The sequence below is a fragment of the Pleurodeles waltl genome, chromosome 3_1, assembly GCF_031143425.1.
Source record: "Pleurodeles waltl isolate 20211129_DDA chromosome 3_1, aPleWal1.hap1.20221129, whole genome shotgun sequence".
Taxonomy (NCBI): Eukaryota; Metazoa; Chordata; class Amphibia; order Caudata; family Salamandridae; genus Pleurodeles; species Pleurodeles waltl.
This window is the reverse complement of record NC_090440.1, coordinates 675,662,502-675,683,577: the sequence shown is the minus strand read 5'-3', so window position 1 is coordinate 675,683,577 and position 21,076 is coordinate 675,662,502. Positions and strand designations below refer to the sequence as shown.

Genomic DNA, 21,076 nt, shown 5'->3' with positions numbered 1-21,076 from the left:
TATGAAGGATATCATGGCGGCACTGCAGAGCATTCGAGGGGCCCTTGAGAGCAAGATTAACTTTGTCTCAACGGAGGCCACATTAATAAGGGCTGACCAATAATTTAGGAGCCCAAGTGACAGAAGCAGAAAAATCCTTGGCGACCCTTTATAAACGATACATCAGATTTAAAGACGCAGGTCAAGGCACTGCAGGCTACGGTGGAGCAGCTAGGGGCCAAACCTGAAGAGGTTAAAGGCCACTCCTGTAGAAATAATGTACACATCATAGGTGTGCCTCAAAAATCTGAGGGGCCAGAGGAAGATCTGTTTGTGGAAGATTTGTTTTTGAAGCTGCTCCAGCCACATGGGCGCTCAAACTACTCAGTTGAGCGGGCGCACCGGGTCCCGGGCACCCATCCTAAGTTAGGCACACACCCCATCATTGTTCACACATTTAATTAGCGAGATAGGAATGCGACTGGACAGACAGTTTGTAATGCCCCAACAGTTACATTTGAAAATACCAATATTACACGTTTGCCTGATTTCACACCTGGTGTACAGAGAACGTGCTGCAGCTTCCTTGCTGTTAAAAAGGCTCTCAGAGACAGTGAGATTAAATATTCAATGATTTATCCAGCCCAGTTGAGGGTAGTGTCTAAGGTGAAAACTCACTTCTTAACCAGCCCGAAGTCCGCTGGACTGGCTCGGCGGTTGGCAACAGGTAGGGTTAAGCCCACGCAACCAATCCCAACGACACTGATGAGAGGAGGGCACCACAGAGAGAGAACTGGAAGCTCCACGCCAGAGGCATTCCTCACCATGGAGCCAGGATCGCCCGACCATTCAACATGATCTGCATTTTGGTTCACAAAAAGCCTGGTTTGAGACCATAGACTAACATGCTGTCCTGGTAAACGCCATTCTTCAGTCTGAACAGAGGCTCTAACTACACAAGAGCCTATCAGGCTCTATGTCTGGAAACAGGCAGCCATGGGTTGGATAACCACCATCTCAGAACTATGCTCCCTGGCAACAAATAACCTTTTTGGGAATTGCTAATGGGCTTTAAGGAAGTTGCCACTGTCACCTTGGGTTAATATGTTTGTAGGAAAGTGCCCTTGTTGGCATGGTTTGCCCCCCACTTGTTGCCCAATACTGATTCTGTAGGAAGCTCGCTGGGTGTGTGGTGGGTACCCAAGGTATTTACACCTTATACCAGGTCCAAATATCCCCTCTTAGTGAAGTGTAGGCAGTGTCTAGAAGCCAGGCTCTCTAGAGGTAGCTGTGGATGAGCAGCCAATGCTCATCTAGGAGACATGCAAAGCTCATGCAATTCCACTGTAGTCACATAGCACTTACACACATAAGAAAACACTCAGTTGTACAAAAATAAAGGTACTTTATTTTTGGAACAAATTACCACAAAATACTAGAAGGGTAACCCGTAAGTACTACACTAAATATACACACTAGCAGTCAGAAATAGGCATAGAAAAGGTTAGAAAACAGTGCAAATAGCAATAACCAATAGTGTCCCATGGGGGAATCACAAACCATATACTAAAGAAATGGAATGTGAACACAGGAGCCCAACCTAGGTACGTAAAATGTGAAGAGAGAAGCTGGGAGTACCATAAAACCACATAGTTAATTAAGTAACACAATACCCCCAGCAACCAGGAATGCAGGAGTAGATAACTGGATTTTTCCCAAACCACCCAAAAGGAGAAAAAGGAGACACCCAGACAAGACTGCAAGAATACCAGCGGTGGATTCCTGAAGAAAGAAGACCTGTGGAGAGAGGGGACCAAGTCCAAGAGTCACAGTGGAGTCCAGGAGGGGAAGGAGCTACTACCCACCCAGCTGTACTTGCAGGAGTTGGTCGACGAAGATGAAGAACAGGTTAACACTGCAGCCCTGGAGCCGGAGAAGAGTTCCTGATGGATGCAGATGATGTTCCATGCTGGAAGGAAGATTACAGATGGGTGTCGGTGCAGGAATTCCACCAACAAGACTTGGCAAACTCACAGTTAGTCCAAATGTGGTGCTGCCCAGGACCAGCAAGGCCCAGGAATAAACAACCCAGGAGGGGGGAGTCACAGGGGACCCTCAGAGTCGCAGAGAGTCCACAGGAGCAGAGGCAGCACCCACAGGAGTCCCACAGGACGGGTATACAGAAGTCGCAGAAGAAACCCACGCAGCACTACAAAAGAGGATTTCCAAGCCACCGGAGAACCACTCAGGAGGCTGGGCTTTGTAGGATGGAGTGCTGGGGGCTGGAGCTACACGTCACCTGAAGAACATTGGAGGGGATGCAAACAAGCCTTGGCAGCTACAAGAGAAGCAGTGCACAGGGGAATTGTTCTGCGTGGGAAGGGGAGGGCTTACCTCCACCAAAGTTGGACAGCTGGCAGAGAGGACCAAGAGGACTACTCCGGACAAACACCTGTGATGCAGGATCAACACAGTTCAAGGTGAGGGGAGATCCACGCAGCCAGTCATCACTTGCTGTGGGTGCCCACGGTTGCCGAGTAGTGACTCCTTCACTCCAAGGAAGATTCCTCCTTCTTGTGCAGGCTGAAGAGTTGCAGTCTTCTGAGGCTGCACGGCAATGGAAATGTTGCAAAGCTGGCAGGAACGCTGGAAACAATGTTGCAGAAGAGTCCTTTCTTCTTGAAGGCAGCTTGTCAGGTACTGGAGGTTCCAGTCGCAGGTTCGGAGGCCAGCAGATGAAGCAGAGGAGTCCACCCAAGAGAGCGACCCTAAGTAGCCATGAAAGGGGGATTGGTCACCTAACCAGGTAAGCACCTATCAGGAGGGGGCTCTGATGTCACCTGCCTGGCCTGGCCACTCAGATGCTCCCAGAGTTTCCTGCCAACCTTAGGACAAGATGGCAGAACCCAGGGACCCTCTGGAGCAGCTCTGGGCACCACACAACTGGTGTGGTGATGGACAGGGGAGTGGGCACTCCCCTTTCCGGTGTCCAGGTTCGTGCCAGAGCAGGGACTGGGGGGTACCTGAACCGGTGTGGACTGGTTTATGCATAGAGGGCACACTGCCCTTCACAGCAAACCAGTGGCTTGGGGAGGCTACCCCTCCAAAGCTAGTCACACCTATTTCCAAAGGGAGAGGGTGTTACCTCCATCTCCCAAAGGAAATCCTTTATTCTGCCTTCCTGGGCTTGATCAGATCAAGCATCAGAAGGGGAGAAACCTGTGAGGGGTAGCAGCAGCCAGGCTGCCTGGGAAACCCTGTAAGACTGGTGGTAGCAAAGCTGGGGGTCCTCTAAGGAGCACTCAGAGTGCATGGAATCATACTTTCAATACTTGCAACAGTATTGGGGGAGGATTTCAACATGTTTGATAGCAATCATGCCCAGGTTCAGAGTTACCATTATATGGCTGGTACTGGTAGTGATCTATGGCCAGTACATGCGTAAAATGGCATCCCCACACTCAAAGCCCAGGGAAATGGATCTGTAGTTTGTGGGGGCACCTCTGCTAGTGCAGGAGTGCCCTCACACACAGGTACCTGCACCCTGCCCTCTGGGCTGAGAGGGCCCACCATAGGGGTGACTTATAGTGGCCTGGGGTAGGGACCTGCAGCGAAAATGGGTGCATGCACCCGTGTCACGCAGGATGCAATGGCAGGCCTCCAGAACTCTGCATTGGCTCCCTAGGGGTGGCAGAATAACTGCTGCAGCCCATAGGGATCCCCTGGAACACCAATGTCCTGGGTACCTAGGTACCTTCATACTAGGGACTTTAATGGGGGGGAGGGGGTGGAACAGTATGCCAGTTGTGGTCAGAAAACATTACCAGCAACCAAATTTAGACAAGAGAGCAAAGTCATTGGAGACCTGGTTAGCAGGATCCCAGTGAACACTGACAAACAGGCAAAGAGGGGATAACCTAGATGGAAAGAAGCTACCCTCCTACAGATGTCAACTTGACTGAGTGTGCTGGGTTCCTGCTAACCAGGTCTCAGCACCAGTGTGCTTTTCCTAAAACTGTACCACTATTTCCACAACTGGCACCCCCCTGGCAAACAATTAAGTCAGTTGTGAAAGGTACCCATGGTACCAAGGGCCCTGTGCCCAGGGAAGGTCCCCAAGGGCTGCAGCATGTTATGCCACCCTAGGGGACCCCTCACCAAGCACATGCACACGACCATTGCAGCTTTTGTGTGCTGGTGGGGAGAAAAAGACAAAGTCGACATGGCACCCCTCTCTGGGTACCATGTCCACCAACCACTGCATGTGGCATAGGCAAGTCACCCTCTAGCAGGCCTTACAGCCCTAAGGCATGGTGCACTATACTCCAGGTGAGGGCATAGCTCCATGAGAAATATGCCCCTACAGTGTCTACGTCCATTCTTAGACATAGTAAGTGCAGCGTGGCCATAGCGCGTAAATGGGCTAGGAGTTGGTCATTACGAACTCCACAGCACCATAATGGCTTCACTGAATACTGATAAGTTTGGTATCAAACTTCTCAGCACAATAAACCGACACTGATGCCAGTGTTGGATTTATTGAAAAATGCACACAGAAGGCATCTTAAAGTTGCCCCCTGTATGTTAGCCAAACAGCTAGTGCAGGACTGACCAGTCTGTGCCAGCCTGCCACTTCCAGACGAGTTTCTGACCACATGGGGTGAGGGCCTTTGTGCTCTCTGTGGCCCAACCAGCCTGTCCTGGGCAGAGGTGCTTCACACCTCCACCCTACAGAAACTGTAACACCTGGCGATGAGCCTCAAAGGCTCAGGCCTCCTGTTACAGTGTCCCAAGGCACTCCAGCTAGTGGAGCTGCCCACCCCCCTAGCAAAGCACCACTTTTGGCAGCAAGTCCGCAGGAAAATGAGGGAAAACCAGGAGGAGTGACCATCTCAGCTTGGACCATCCCTAAGGTGTTCAAAGATGAGGTGACCCCCCTCCTTGCAAAATCTTCCATCTTAGTTTGGAGGTCACTGACCAATAGGGATAGGGGCTGTTTTCCCTCTCCCCAGAGAGAGTGGACACAGGAACTGTGTAGCCACCCTCAGAGAGAGTAGCCATTGGCAACTACCCTCTGACCGCTGTAACACCCTTAAATCCAGGATTTAAGGGTTCCCCTGAACCCAGTTTGTCAGATTCCTGGCAACCTCTCAAGAAGAAAGAAGGACAGCTATGCTGAAACCCAGCAAAGAAGACTGAAGACGCAAACTGACCTGGCCCCAGCCCTACCAGGCTGTCTCCAGCTTCTAAAGCCCTGCTAAAAGAAAGTGACGCAACCTGCAGGGCCAGTAACCTCTGAAAGGGCGCCCAGAGGACTGCCTGCATCACAGAGAACCATGAACTCTGAGGACTTCTCTAACTCTTCAATCTATTTTACCACTCCCTTCTCCATTGCCTTTGCAACTTTCCCTATATAGATAGGCCTCATGGGCCAACGTAGTTCGAGGATCACCTCCTCTCATGAACTGAAATGGCATTTTCACTTAGACTAAATTACATAAGTAGCTGTGTGCCCTCACCATTTCTTCAACCACCCCTCACACTGAGTCGTACTTGACTGCTATCTGTATCCTACCTGGCATGGTCCACAATCTTCTTGGCCTGTATATTGTAGAGGGAAGTCCCTCGAAATCTCAAACCACACTTGCACAAGAAACTCTCATGCAAAGTTAAACGAACACAATTATCCAGGACCAGATAGTATTGAAAGGGCCCCCACAAGAAATTCAGCCTTGCCACATGGATGGTGGAACCAGTTGTGACCTCCAACTCAAAAACTACCAACAACCTTAATCTTGCATCAAATAACATCACAGCAAACTTCTCCCCATCACCTAAACAACTGAAGAGGCCAATAAAACCTAAACACAACTGCATTGTTATCCTTCCTATTATGTCCTGCTCCAACTTTCAAATTCGTTTCACCTACCTGAATAACACTACCCACTGAGAATCCATGAACACCAGAAACTGTCTCAAACCCTTCTTTGGTGCCTGCTTCAAATGGACTTTAAGGGCAACTGAATTGAACATTTTCATGCTGCTTTTAGTTGCACAAAAGTATCCACATGCATCCCAGTATCTCCCCCAGTGACAATTCCTGACACTTTACCCAATGGTTGTCAGGAAGGTTTCAAATCAGCTTTTCTACTCCACCTAATCTCAACCTCTTTCTTATCTCCTAGACCACAGCTTTGTTGACAATCGTGAACCTCACTTAAAAGTTACCCGTACCCTAGGTTACAATTTCGCAACTGAAACCATATTCCCCAATAGGTTTGAACATTCTCTGCTCTTGAGGGTTGTAAGGTCGAGGAGTCATGGTTTAACTTCGGAAGCAGTGGATTTCTGAAACTGCGATAAGGCATGATATGAAACTCTTCAACAACTGCTTCAGCACGTTTGAAGTTACTGAATGAGCTCAGCTTTAGTGGAGAGCTGTATTTAGGGTAGTGGGGATAGTTAGCTATGCAATTCAAAAAAGGCATGCCCCCCTCTCTGCTCCTTGATTCAACAAGATGAACAGTCATCATTAAGCAGGGCCAATTTCGAACCCTTTCCCCCATTTTAATGCGCTCATACGCAGCATTGCATGATCAAATACCAGAAAGTACATGTAAATTTTGCTGTGTATAATTCTTCCATCCTGAGAGCCAAGTACATATTATGCACATTCAATTGAAAACTATGACACTGACTGTTGTATAATAAAGAAACAACCTGGTACCAACAAGTCTTATATAGCAAAGATCAACCAATTATATTTTTTCGAAAAGCATAAAGTTTCAACACTTCAGAAAAGTTGTGCAATTTTAGTTGAGGCACTGACAAAAATGTCACAGTATGCAGAGATTAAATCCAAAAGAATGGGATGAAATTGAAAATTTTGTAAATATTCAATAGCTGGGGATAGCTTTAGTTTGTATTTGCCAGCTGTTGCTTCCTTTCTTCTGTGTGCTGCAAACTGCCATGCAGCTTTCAAGTTATAGCAGGCAAGAGTCCTAAGAGAAAGCCTTTTAGGTGTGACCCAAGGAAGGGGTAATTATCTTCAACACAATAGTAAGGGAGAAACACTCTTAATGGCAGTCATAATTAACAATGAACAAACAAAAAAACAAAATGTATTATCTTACCATAAATTCCACTTCAGAGTTGTGTACCAACCACCCTATAGAAACACGTCGAAATTACACACAACACAAAAGTAAGCGGGAAGCAACAGCATATGCATACAATGATCTGAGGTCAGACAGGACCAGATTTTGTGACTCTTGTTGGAAGGATCTCAAAGTACTTTCCTTGTCTTGAAGAACTGTGTTTGAGGAATGTATCTTTCGATAAAAATATGGGTGTTGTTGAGAGTAGTACAACAACCTCCTCGATTGATTGGCTATGATGTTTTCACTATGACTTTGACCCTGAAGAAGTCCCGTTGCTATGGGACCAAACACATTGGCTGTGACCTTGTAATTTTCAAGCAAGAAATCAAGAATGTACAACTGAACCACACTGGCTTCTTGAAACGCACTTCAAGTCTAATGTGATGATACGTAACTCTGAAGTGTTCACAGTTAATTTTGGCTGCCATCAAGAGTGCTTCTCCCTTGCTATTGTGTTGTATGTAATTTTTAAACGTTTCTATGGGACAGTTGGCCATGGGAGTGGAGCACCTCCAGTAATAAACTGTACAGAGCGGTGCAATTAATACCATAACTGTTCCTGTGTCCTTTTGAGGTGTAATTATCTTGACAGCCTTATGTTTGCCAAAATATTATTTATAAAAACACACGTACATTCAGTCAGCCATTGATCTGTCCTAGTGACACTCACAGTTTGCTTCCACCTACCACACTATATAGTATAGGAAATAAGTGAGCCAATTTCATCCACTGGCTGCGTTACACCATGAGTGATGACATTTTGAATGATCATATGTGCAAAACTGTCAGAAAAAAGACTGCATTTCAGAGCCAGGAACTTGTAAGTTTGTTTTGCACATTCCGTAGGTTTCCAGAAACAAAACAGTGGTAAAGCCAATAGATTGTGCCTTTTAAAGGTATTAACCACCCTTTTAGCTTTTCCAATCCTAGACGCAGACCAGCACTGACAAAAAGAAGAAAATATTTAATGCTCAACAGCATCTGGAAAGAAATATAAAGCAATAAGTCTGTATGCAATGAGAAAAAAACTCCTACATCATGACTCAGTGGTCATTTTGGTTTTAGACCCTAGCGTGATGAGAAATACATGCATCACCACCCAAACATGAACATACAAAATGATATTGCAGCCACATCCTTCTTTTTATTTTACCAAGCTAACATATCAGAGGCGGCAAATCTTGAACAGGAAATTAAAAAAAATATTAAAGTTGCACGAAGAGCATCAGAGGAAAAGATCCGCTTAATTGCAAAATAAAAATAAAAAGAATGTGGAAGAGCAGGTGGTGGAGAAGAGAAAAACAGCCCCAGAGAGGAACACAAAGGGGAGAGGAGAACTCCAAGATGGAGAGAAAACGAAGGGTGTGGGGGAAAGCATAAGCAAAAAAGACAGTGAGCAGCACACAAGAGTGAGAGTAACAAAGGAGGGGAGGGAGAACTGCACAAGACAGAACACTACACAAAGCACAGGAGCTTTGGGGGTGGTGATATATGGCAGGGAACACATGCAAACTTCAACACATCCACTCTCATTAAGTGCTAACCAAAAGGCAAAACGTTGTTCTCCAAGTGTGAGCAGTGGAAGGATAAAATGTAGCCAATTAAAGAGATGGTAAGGAGGCTATGCTGCACAGGTGGGACAAACACATGATGAGGAAGGTAAGTCGTTTAATAGGAACCAAGAAAATTAAGAGTGACAATAAAGCCAACCAGTGGTAAGCAATGGGCCTTTTGCAACTAAACAGCTTGCTCTGTCTGGCAGGCAAGACTTAAAAAAATAATTCCATAAATGTAAACTGTGGTACAATACAAGTGATCCAGTCAATGGGATGGTAAACAACCTTTGCTGTAGGGAGAGCAAAACAGAAGAAGAGGAAGGAAAGTCACTGAATGAGAAGCAAGCAATTTAGACTGACAAGAAAGCCAACCAGGGGATAAGAAACGGGCTGATCCAAAGCCTGCTGTTCGTACTATACAGTACAGAATAGGTCTTTTAAGACCAGACAGGTGTAGCTTTCTGTAGGTGAGAACTAAACGGAAAATCACTGCACACTTGCCAAGGCCTATTGTTATCTGCTAGGACACAAGGCTCAGAAATGGCCGTAAGCTCAGCTGTTACATTCTACAGGTAAACCAGGAAGATCGATTTTGCTGGTACCTTCAGATAGTTATTGGAGTAAGCCCTTTTCTTTGGATCCTGTGGCCTGTGTGTATACGGTCACCGACTATTGTCAAAAATGAAGTTATCCTTTTTAGGCATTTGACTCAATAGAAATAATTCAGTCAAGCAATCAATGCTTACACTAGGGGGGTATTACTTGGAAATGGTAGGGGTGAAAAAAATAGAGTAAATAATATCCAATACAGACAAGATACAAATATATTAGTCTCTTACCTGCACATTTCCGTGAGCCCGTGTCACTATATCAATGCTGTCACCATTCTGCTTGTATTCAAGGATGCAGGCATTGTACTTTGCAGTCAGAACAAAGAGAAGATCCTTGTTTTCACCCTGAAAAAACAGACAATATTAATGAGGGAGAGGAATGTACAAACTCATCACACTAGTGGAAGGTTACATACCTTTGGCCGGAAGAGCTCCATAACTGCAATCTTGCCATACATCCCCACCTCCTTGACCGGCCGAAGCCCCTCAGGTGTAACAACATAGATCTCCAACCGTGTGTTCTTTGCAATCAAGAGGTTCAAATCATCAGCAGAGGTGAAATGTCCTAAAACAATTTTTGAGAAATTATAAAAAACACAGATGACCAGCCTTTATAAACATTAAATGGTTTCCCCCTTTGATAAAACTTGTAGCACATGAGGAAATGGTGATAGACAAGTGGCACAAGGCGTGAATGCAGACACTATGGTCACCAGCCTGCATACAAAACAGAGACTAGAGATAAAATCTATGGCTAGTGCTCTACAGCCAAATGCTGAACAGTTTTCTCTGTCAAATCACAAATGCTGGAGGCCAAGCAACAATATATTAAAGCATGAGGAAGGAGGATGGCTGGGGAGTGTCACGGCAGGACTAAAGAAGACAGAAGCCTACACATCTATACTATGTAAAAGTATAAGCATAATTGAGTTAATGCCATAAGTTACTCATCTTATTGAGGATATAAAGTATGGGTTTTATGTATTGCTAAAAATAGGAAGTTGCTAGAGCCTCTAAGACTGACAGACATTCATTTATTTCATTGGGGGAGTGAGGGGACAGACACAGGATACAGTGACAGTCAGGCAAACGTAATATTAACGGCAAATATTACACTGGGTACAGTCACCCACGCATTTAAATTACAATGGGGTTGGAACAATCAGGAGATAAACGAAGAGTAGTGATGTTAGTGAGAGCCAAAAAGGATGTAAATAACACTTTCTATTTCAAATATGTTTCTTTCTCTGTAAAGCCAATAAAACACAATTTAAAGATGTTATATTAAAAATAAGGTTGAGCATAACTTTCAAATAAAGTTAAGGGCTAAACAGTTCATACCAAAGCCAATAATTTCCTCAAAACATTCTAAAGGAAAATCGAACTAAAACCGACAAGCATTATTGTTTTAAAAACACACAAACCGCCCTCTCACACAAAGATTAACTACTTTCAAGTTTCATTGTTGAAGCCACAAGACATACAAGACGATCTCAAGGACATAAAATAAAGAAAACTAAGAATTATAACATTTATATCCATGCTCCACACCCCATTCTCATCCAGTATAATCGACCAACAACATTAACTTAAGATTTCAGCTTTTTCTGAAGACATACAGTAGCTTGGCAGTCACATTTCCCTTCAGATGGAGGGCATCTGCAAGGGCAGCAAAGACATTCTGTAATTTAGGGTCTTGAGAGTCAGTCCTTTTCCTTTCTTTTTACAAACGATTCACTGCAATTTTAGTAAAACCAATACAGCACAGTAAGCTCCATCGTGCAAGTCAAGTCTCCCGTTCTTTATAAGCAAGAAAAATATCAACAGGATCCATGTTTCTTGGAATGTTTTTGTTTGGTTGCTAATGACAGCAGCAATTGCTCAAACATCATAATACTCTACATTGATGAAGTCAGGATTTAGGGATCCGTTTTTCTCCAATATCTCCTTAAACACCAGCATGGTCACCAATATTAAGGTCCTGGTTCCTCTACAGCTCTTAGCATGCACGTGGTTACTGCTGTAGCATCCAACCAAAGAATAGGACTATGGATGACCAAGAAACAAGATGTGGAATTATACTTTGCTATAAGAAAGAAGGAAAGGAGTCCCACCTATAATTCGCAAAACAAATCAAGACCCAAAGCAATTCCTCTAGAATGCCACAGTCCATGAAGACGTCAACAATACAGTGAAAGCCTGCAGCTCGGCCAGATCACAAGCTGACCCATGTCCAGCACATATATTTTGAGGAGGATGTCCTTGAATATATGTTGCCCTACCAGCAAAAGCCAGCAAACAACTCTCTAATCATCACAGGCTTCCCAGAAAACACAAAACCACGTATATAAGTCTATGTTAAAAAACTTAAGCCTTGATCCCACAATTCTTCTACCTACCAATGGGCCCTTTCCAATGCAAACTAAGTGAAAGGCCTGGTTTCAATTAAACATCAACATTCACACTATAAAATAGCATGCTCTTGAACTATCAAACTGAATTCCACTGTACAGGACTGACAGTACTTCAATATGTAATCTCTCATTTGCCTTTGGTACAGTCACCACCTCATTTCTTTTCACAGACTTGATGACATAGGATCTCAAGGACAATCCCTAAAATAGATTGCCTTTTACCTCATTGGCATCTCTTATCTTAATTCCTCCTTTATGTCTGGTGCCACTGAAATGAATAGATGCTGTAACATATGTTTTGATCATGGCTCCTCTCCTATTAAAGGTTAACCTCAGCCTTGAGCTCCCTCCCTCATATCATTTCAGCTGCTACAACTAATAAAACCACGTGCCGATCATTCTACACCATTGTACAATGCCAATAAGCAACTAGTATGTGGGAAATGGACCTTCAAACATCAACCATCTCTCCTCCACACCTTTTCACCTAGCCTTAGCAAGGAACCTAGCAGGGATTAATGTCACCAACCTCTTGCTTATATTTCACATACACCAAGTTTCCAAACAAAGCTTCTACTTGTTGAGATGCTTTCAGTTAAGTTTCTCAAATATTTGCTTTCCCCAATACGTTCAAGCTACCATCAGCTTAATATTCTCCCAGTCTTGACTATGTCAATAGAAAATACCTTGTTCAGCAACATTAATACTTTGAAAAGGATTCAGAAATCAGCTGCCGGGCCGCTTCTATCCAAACGAACCCTTGCAACACATCAGTCACTATATCCTTGTACTCACTCTCGGTGGCTAAAGATGCATCACCCTCAAAGAAAGTAATCATTCATGGGGAAGTCATCATTAATTACTTCGAGAATAATCTAAAAGTAATTAATTTCAGGTCCCTTTGTTCATAGAGTGGTTTATGAATTAATATTATGTTAATAAAATCTTTTTATAAATTGGAATTTTGTTTTTGAGGGAGGGAGAAAATCAGATTTCATATTTTCTTCTAGTCTGTAAATGGCAGCATTATTTATCTACAAACATTTTTGTAAATATTTATCAGAGTTCAGAAATAGAATATTAAAATATACATCAATTATTATGCTGGCGAAATCCCTCGTACGATTTTCCTGTCTTCGTCATACCATTTTACGGTTTTCATAATTTTTTCTTCTTTAAAAATACCCAATATATATTTATATATATATATATATATATATATATATACAAATTTAATTAAATTAACATGTGAAATCCTCCACACCCATATTTAAACTATTCACTATTGTAGGAAATCTGCTTTTTCTGCTCAGTCACGTCAACCTTTTCACCTTTCGTTGGACCTCAGTTTTGCTGGCTTTATAACTGTGTACTTTACACAACTATCCAGTAGTTAAGTGCCTGTGCTCCCCCTTTTAATATGGTCTCATTGACACACTCCTAATTGCCATATTAAACTTCCTGTGTATCCCTAGTGTAGGGTACAAAGAGTCCCCAGGGCCTGGACGTTAAATGCCACTAATGGACTGCAGCACCTATTGTTAAAATCAAATTCAATGGTGAAGTTGAATTTCAATAAATATTGAAGAAATGTTAATTTTAGAAAGTTACCTTTTCCCTAACTGAAGTTCCTGAAGGTGAATTTGCATAGGCTCCCCAACTTCTACCAATCAGCAATTATCCTTGAACAGGTGAGAAATGCCATCCAGGTGTAAGCAGTAAGTGGACCCGAATGAGCAGAGATGACACCTCTTAACCATGCATAATATGCATGGTGGGGGCTGTAGACATTTTTTCTGACACTGGAATGTCAAATTCTGCTACAGTGTCAAATACTGTTTGACAGGTCTGCTAGGTTCACATATAACACCTGATGCACACTTGGGAAAGGGAAAGAACATAATGCTAAAACAATTCAAGTGGACCACTACCTGGTTGGCCCCAGCAACGTTTGCCCCATTGGTTACGGCGTGGTCAGGAGTCATTCCCACACACTAGTCAGTGCCAGTCATAAATGTGGCACCCATCAGGTAGCCTTGGAGACCTGAGAGGAGGACTGAAGGACTAGATCTGCTCCCTCTACTACCCAGGAGAAAGATGTGGACTCCAAGGGTCATAAGGGTGACCACCTGTTCCAAGTTATAGGGGTACAAGCCACAAGATGCCTTTTCCAGAAGGAACTCAGATTACTAGGGACAGCAGAACCTGTACAGGACCCTGCTGTTGGCCTCTGCATGAGGCCATATAAATCCCCAAGTTTCTCGCCTAGAGTTCGGGGGGTGGTCTAGAAATGTACTTCAGAGGTAGATTGGTAATTAAAGTACTAAGTCAGAAGTTTTAGTTTTTTTTAACCAGAACACACCTAGATTGTGTATCCTACCCACAGTAAATGGCAGTCCACCTTAGATTGCACCTCGGTCCCGTTCTGCTGCAACAACTGACTGACTATCATTGACGCTTTGTGCTATTTCTACTTAAAACTTTTAAAATGCACAACTATTGTGCCCTTGTTGGATTTTTGACATTTTGGGGTCATTTGTTTTCCAACTCGGTTTGGGATTTTTATTGTTTGTCTTTATTACTGTTTTAGTACTTCATAAATAATTCACACACTGCACAAACTTAAGCCTCTCTGCTCTGTGTTCTAACTGCCACAGAGCTGAGAGCCTGATAATTTAGTGACTTTGTGGGGGTCAACCTGACAAGTTTAGCTATTGTTACACATACTTTTCATTACATACAACTCCCTTGGTCCTAACTACTGTGTTTTCAATGTGTCTGCTGTCTTTGATTTCTCAATTTTATGACCTGCATGCAAAGGTAATTCAAACATAATAAACAAGCAACCATTCAGTCTGCTGTTGCAATCAAGTGTGAATATCAGTGCATAGTTGTAAGGAAATGCCTCCTTGGCATGGTTACCCCCTGCCTTTTTGCCTTTGCTGATGCTAAGTTTTGATTTGAAAGTGTGCTGAGGACTGCTAACCAGGCCCCAGCACCAGTGTTCTTTCCCTAACCTGTACTTTTGTTTTCACAATTGGCACACCCTGGCATCCAGGTAAGTCCCTTGTAACTGGTACCCCTGGTACCAAGGGCCCTGATGCCAGGGAAGGTCTCCAAGGGATGCAGCATGTCTTATGCCACCCTGGGGACCCCTCACTCAGCACAGACACACTGCTTGCCAGCTTGTGTGTGCTGGTGAGGACAAAACAAGTAAGTCGACATGGCACTCCCCTCAGGGTGCCATGCCAACCTCACACTGCCTATGCAGTATAGATAAGTCACCCCTCTAGCAGGCCTTACAGCCCTAAGGCAGGGTGCACTATACCATAGGTGAGGGCACAAGTGCATGAGCACTGTGCCCCTACAGTGTCTAAGCAAAACCTTAGACATTGTAAGTGCAGGGTAGCCATAAGAGTATATGGCCTGGGAGTCTGTCAAAAACGAACTCCACAGCTCCATAATGGCTACACTGAATACTGGGAAGTTTAGTATCAAACTTCTCAGAATAATAAACCCACACTGATGCCAGTGTTGAATTTATTAAAAAATGCACACAGAGGGCATCTTAGAGATACCCCCTGTATTATACCCAATTGTTCAGTGCAGGACTGACTGGTCTGTGCCAGCCTGCTGCTGAGAGACGAGTTTCTGACCCCATGCGGTGAGAGCCTTTGCGCTCTCGGAGGACAGAAACAAAGCCTGCTCTGGGTGGAGATGCTTCACACCTCCCCCCTGCAGGAACTGTAACACCTAGCAGTGAGCTTCAAAGGCTCAAGCTTCGTGTTACAATGCCTCAGGGCACTCCAGCTAGTGGAGATGCCCGCCCCCTGGACACAGCCCCATAATGGCTACACGGAAAACTGGGAAGTTTGTTATCAAACTTTTCAGCACAATAAATGCACGCTGATGCCAGTGTACATTTTATTGTAACATACACCCCATAGGGCACCTTAGAGGTGCCCCCTGAAACCTAAACCGACTATCCGTGTAGGCTGACTAGTTCCAGCAGCCTGCCACACACCAGACATGTTGCTGGCCACATGGGGAGAGTGCGTTTGTCACTCTGTGGCTAGTAACAAAGCCTGTACTGGGTGGAGGTGCTTCACACCTCCCCCTGCAGGAACTGTAACACCTGGCAGTGAGCCTCAAAGGCTCACCCCCTTTGTTACAGCACCATAGGACACTCCAGCTAGTGGAGTTGCCCGCCCCCTCCGGCCACGGCCCCACATTTGGCGGCAAGGCCAGAGGAGATAATGAGAAAAACAAGAAGGAGTCACTGACCAGTCAGGACAGCCCCTAAGGCAACCTGAGCTGAAGTGACTCTGACTTTTAGGAATCCTCCATCTTGCAGATGGAGGATCCCCCCAATAGGGATAGGAATGTGACCCCCCTCCCCTTGGGAGGAGGCACAAAGAGGGTGTAGCCACCCTCACAGCTAGTAGCCATTGGCTTCTGCCCTCCCTGACCTAAACACACCCCTAAATTCTGTATTTAGGGGCTCTCCTGAACCTAGGAACTCAGATTCCTGCAACCTAAGAAGAAGAGGACTGCTGAGCTGAAAAACCCTGCAGGGAAGACGGAGACACCAACTGCTTTGGCCCCAGCTCTACCGGCCTGTCTCCCCACTTCTAAAAGACACTGCTCCAGCGACACTTTCCCCAGGACCAGCGACCTCTGAATCCTCAGAGGACTGCCCTGCTCTAGAAGGACCAAGAAACTCCCGAGGACAGCGGCTCTGTTCACCCAAGGCTGCAACTTTGTTTCCAAAGAAGCAACTTCAAGACAACTGCGTTTCCCGCCGGAAGCGTGAGACTTGCTACTCTGCACCCAACGCCCCCGGCTCGACTTGTGGAGAAACAACACTTCAGGGAGGACTCCCCGGCGACTACGAGACTGTGAGTAGCCAGAGTTGCCCCCCCCCTGAGACCCCACAGCGACACCTGCAGAGGGAATCCCGAGACTCCCCCTGACCGCGACTGCCTGACTCCCAGATCCCGACGCCTGGAAAGGACCTGAAAGATCGGAACTCCAGGGCAGGAGTGACCCCTAGGAGGCCCTCTCCCTTGCCCAGGAGGTGGCTACCCCGAGGAGCCCCCCCTTGCCTGCATCGCTGAAGAGACCCCATGGTCTCCCATTGATTTACATTGGAAACCCGACGTGTGTTTGTACACTGCACCCGGCCGCCCCGTGCTGCTGAGGGTGTACTTTCTGTGCTAAATTGTGAACTATTAAACTCTTACTCCCCCCAGGAACTGTGAAAATTGCACTAAGTGTCTAGTTTTAAAATAGCTATATGTGATTTATATGAAAACTGTGTATGCTATTTTGATTATTCAAAGTTCCTAAAGTTCCTAAAGTACCTACCTGCAATACCTTTCATTTGAAGTATTACATGTCAAATTTGAACCTGTGGTTCTTAAAATAAACTAAGAAAAGATATTTTTCTATACAAAAACCTATTGGCCTGGAATTGTCTTTGAGTGTGTGTTCCTCATTTATTGCTTGTGTATGTACAACAAATGCTTAACACTACTCCTTTGATAAGCCTACTGCTCGACCACACTACCACAAAATAGAGCATTAGTATTATCTCTTTATGCCACTACCTTACTTCTAAGGGGAACCCTTGGACTCTGTGCATACTATTCCTTACTTTGAAATAATGCATACAGAGCCAACTTCCTACAATAGTAGATTCTCAAACTCAGTTTTCCCAACTCTTGCATTCAGCAAAGAAATATGCATCCTTAGAAGTTAACACACTTTGGCTTAAAGTCTGATATAACTGGTAAAATGCATATTCAGAAAGCAAGTAATGTCAATGTTAAAATGTATAGTATGAAATCAACATAACAGAATGACTTTCCCCATCTCTTCTAGATACCACACACAGACATTTTAGGCTTCACAAATACTGAGCAAACATGCTGCCCTCTGTCTACAGCTTTTCTAAGCTTATGACAAATTTCTGAGATTCTGACAACTTTTAATTTTCAAATGTCCCAATTCCAACTAAACAACTGAAATTGACTGTTTGTGTAAATTTGTTATTCTGGAGAAGCAAATTCCGTAAAGCAAAATGTACAGGGTTAAATGTGTTCCTGAAAATAATACTGGCATTTTTTCAGGGCTAATAAAATGTCTGGATGTGGGGAAAGATATTTTCAGTTACTACTAAGTCATACAAAAGTAATTCTGAAGTGTTGATGCTGTAAAGCACAGCTCCCTGGAATAAAGTACCACCTACCGGCTCACAATACGTGATCCGACAAGCTGTTAACAAAAATATGGCCAATGTGTGCATGCACTTTGTGCACATGGGAGAAAAAAAAGAAAAGGAAAAAAAAAAACGCTGACTTTCCTCCACAGATTTCATTTTGGAAGAAGCATAGACTGCAACCTAGCGCATGGTGTCCCAAGTGACCAGGCTAATATAGAATACATTTCCTTTCTTCAACTAAACTAACGTCTAACAAAATTAGTATTGGGTGGGTATAAATTAAAAATCGCCTTTTATAAAACAGTATAACAGTACACGTAAAAACTGAAGTAAAAGGAATCAATCTAAAATAAAGGACACAGACTTTGAATTTAACAGAGGCTTTTATCAAAAAAAGCTCAGTCTTTGAATTTAACAGATGACTTAAAAGACGCAGACTCAAAGTATAGCAGGTTTATTTCGCCTTAAGACGAAGGCATACAATACAACGAGAGAAAGAGCTGCCAACGGCTAACCAGCAGCAACTGCATCCCCCCCCACCCAAATCCCCGGTTCTGTATTCCATCACCTTAAAAACTCCTTAACATTACACATAAGAAGAAACCAAACCGACCTTCCCATTTACAAAAGTTTCACTTAAAGAACACGCTGCACACTATTCTAACGCACATTCATAACAAAATCATGGAACTTGTTTGGAACCATTCTCTTCCTGTGAGAAACTCACAAGGCAAGCACCATCCCTTTGTCACTCACCACGCACTCCCAGAAGACCTCCAACTTTCTCATTGACATCACACAGAGAACACTGCACATCCCGTTAACATTAGGATCATTTACATCATGAGCTACAAAATATCATCCTTACTTCACCATTTTCCATCATCTGGTTTCATCACACCCTTACTCATCCCCATCACTCTTTTCGGCACAGAAAATGTAGACTCTCCCTTGAGTAAAAATCCTAGAAACCTTGACTGACAAAATCTCCAACTAACACTTTTTTTTCAAAAGGTTTTATTTATTGAGTTTGGCAATAAAACAATTACAGCAGAACAGTATGGATTCAGGACTGAAATACAATGTATTGTCATGCGTCCGACGATCTCTACATCCCAAGAATGCATTGGGCAGGTGTAAGGGATAGGAGAGGAAAGGGAGGAAAGCCTGTGGAGTAGGCGGAGAAGGGAAGGCGGAGTAACTAACAAACTTGCCGCTCAGTTAATTGTACACTCTACCCAAACAATAGGGTCTGGTGACAGTGCACCCACCAAAATGGAAGGCCACAGCATTAGCCCACATTGACAGCAGAGACAGGCAGGGCGTCATGTGATGAGGGGCGGTCAGGCACGTCCGTAGTCAGGAGAGCACTGCCAGAAGCATTAGAGTCCTCAGCCATCTCTCCATGTAGTCTGAGTTAAGTTGTCAAGGGGGCCCAAATGTCCCTCTGTCGGAAGCAAACAGGCATCAGTTCCCAGTACACATCTAGTATCTATTGGCAGACAGCAGCATCATGAAGTCATCTGTTCTTGTTGGGCACCTGTCACCTGCCCCAGTACATCGCCACCCTGCACTTTGCCAGCAACAACATAGCCATCAGCAGACATGCTTTCGTGGGAACTTCATTGACGCAGACGAATAGCGCAACTAGAGGAGGAGATCCCACGTAAGGTGCAGACTATCAGTGTCCGGCGCTGCACAGCGCATGCAACGCCACAGCCTCCACAAGCCCCGTTTACAGCAGACATGCAGGCTTGTGGTAGATTCTGTGTAAAAAAATAAAAAATGAATCAGTTTCAACCTGTAGTCCGGGGATAGGACTTTGAACTGAGAGCAGCAGTAAGTCTAGTGTTCTGCACCTATTGCCATATTGATGTCATTCTACCAAATCTGTTGGGCAGAGGTTGTGTGATTGGCGTACCAGCTTAGATGTGCATAATCAGTTTGCGGGGTCAAGGGTTAGTAAGCACTTCCTCTGTTATGTATGGACTTGGGACGCTCCACTATGGAGGGATAGCCACTCTTGTTGTGGTAGTGATTCCCCATCTCTCCAGGAGCAATATGATGCACCCCCCTCGTAAGGGGAGAGGTAATAAAAGGAGGCTGTGTGGGATTTGGCCCAGCAGTTGAAACCACTTAGTGCCCGGGTACTATTTCAGTACGCAGTACAGAGACTCTGCACCGCTCGGCAATGCAACAAACTGGCAACGCGGTGGGAGCTCCCAGCTGCGTAGTGAGGCGTCCTTTCAGAGCGGGCGTGAATTTGCACGATCGCAGACGCGCTGGTGGAGTTTGGTGCCTGCAGCTCGGTCAGTCGCGCATTGCACGCCCGTACCGCAATATGGTGGCTCGTGTCCTGGGCTATGGCAGTGACTATCCCGACAGCCGAGCGGATCAGTGGCCCCACCCCTGGTGATTACTGAACAGCGGTGGAGCAAGCTGCGGGGCATAGCACATTCCCCATCCTGCTGGCAAGAACGAGGGGAACGCGCTCTCTCTGCCCCTTGGGCCTGCTGACAGCCAGATGTCTGCCAGGCTACTGCTGCCCCTGAGTCTCCCGGTCAGGGCATAAAGCACTCAAGGCCCTGGGCAGCTTGAAGGATTACCCTGGAAAACGGGTGGTGACGATCCTGGAGGACGGCATGAGGCCCATCCATTGCCTAGGTGCACTCCCTCGCCAATTTCACCTGCAGTTTACCTGGAGGTAGGCCAACCTCAACAGAACCCAAGCATCACAATCAAAGTACGGAGGCCTCAGTACAACGCCTGGCGAGTACATATTATTGGACAGATCATGGGGAAGGGTGCTAACATTGCTGGCGCAGCCCAACGTTAGCCGTACTGGCGCTGGACCCTTTCATAATCGACGGACCACCATCAGCCCAGGCAGCTAGATGGAAAGAATGGGTCAATAGATTAGAGACATACTTTGCAGCCATCGACCTTGGACAATGATCACCGCCGTCCCATGCTCTTACATCTGGGAGGGGCGGCCATCAATAAAATCATCAAGTCCATCATCACTGAGGAAGGACCACCTTTCACATACCAGTCCTCAAAGAGGGCCCTTACCGCTTATTTTGAACCATTAGCCAACCCGGACTACGGAAGATTCCTTCTGCGTCAGGGTCGA

The 21,076-nt window shown here is 45.1% G+C and overlaps 1 protein-coding gene across 2 annotated transcripts in view; it reads right to left on the bottom strand.

Moving 5' to 3' along the window:
* The window catches only part of DDB1 (damage specific DNA binding protein 1), a 682,863-nt gene that overhangs the window by 617,592 nt on the left and 44,195 nt on the right, over positions 1-21,076 (bottom strand). For both annotated transcript variants that reach the window (XM_069223262.1, XM_069223263.1), the window contains exons 2-3: positions 9,723-9,871; positions 9,535-9,651 (exon numbers count right to left, since the gene is read on the bottom strand). In XM_069223262.1, the coding sequence (XP_069079363.1) occupies positions 9,535-9,651; positions 9,723-9,871 (266 nt within the window). The remainder of the gene's footprint in view (positions 1-9,534; positions 9,652-9,722; positions 9,872-21,076) is intronic.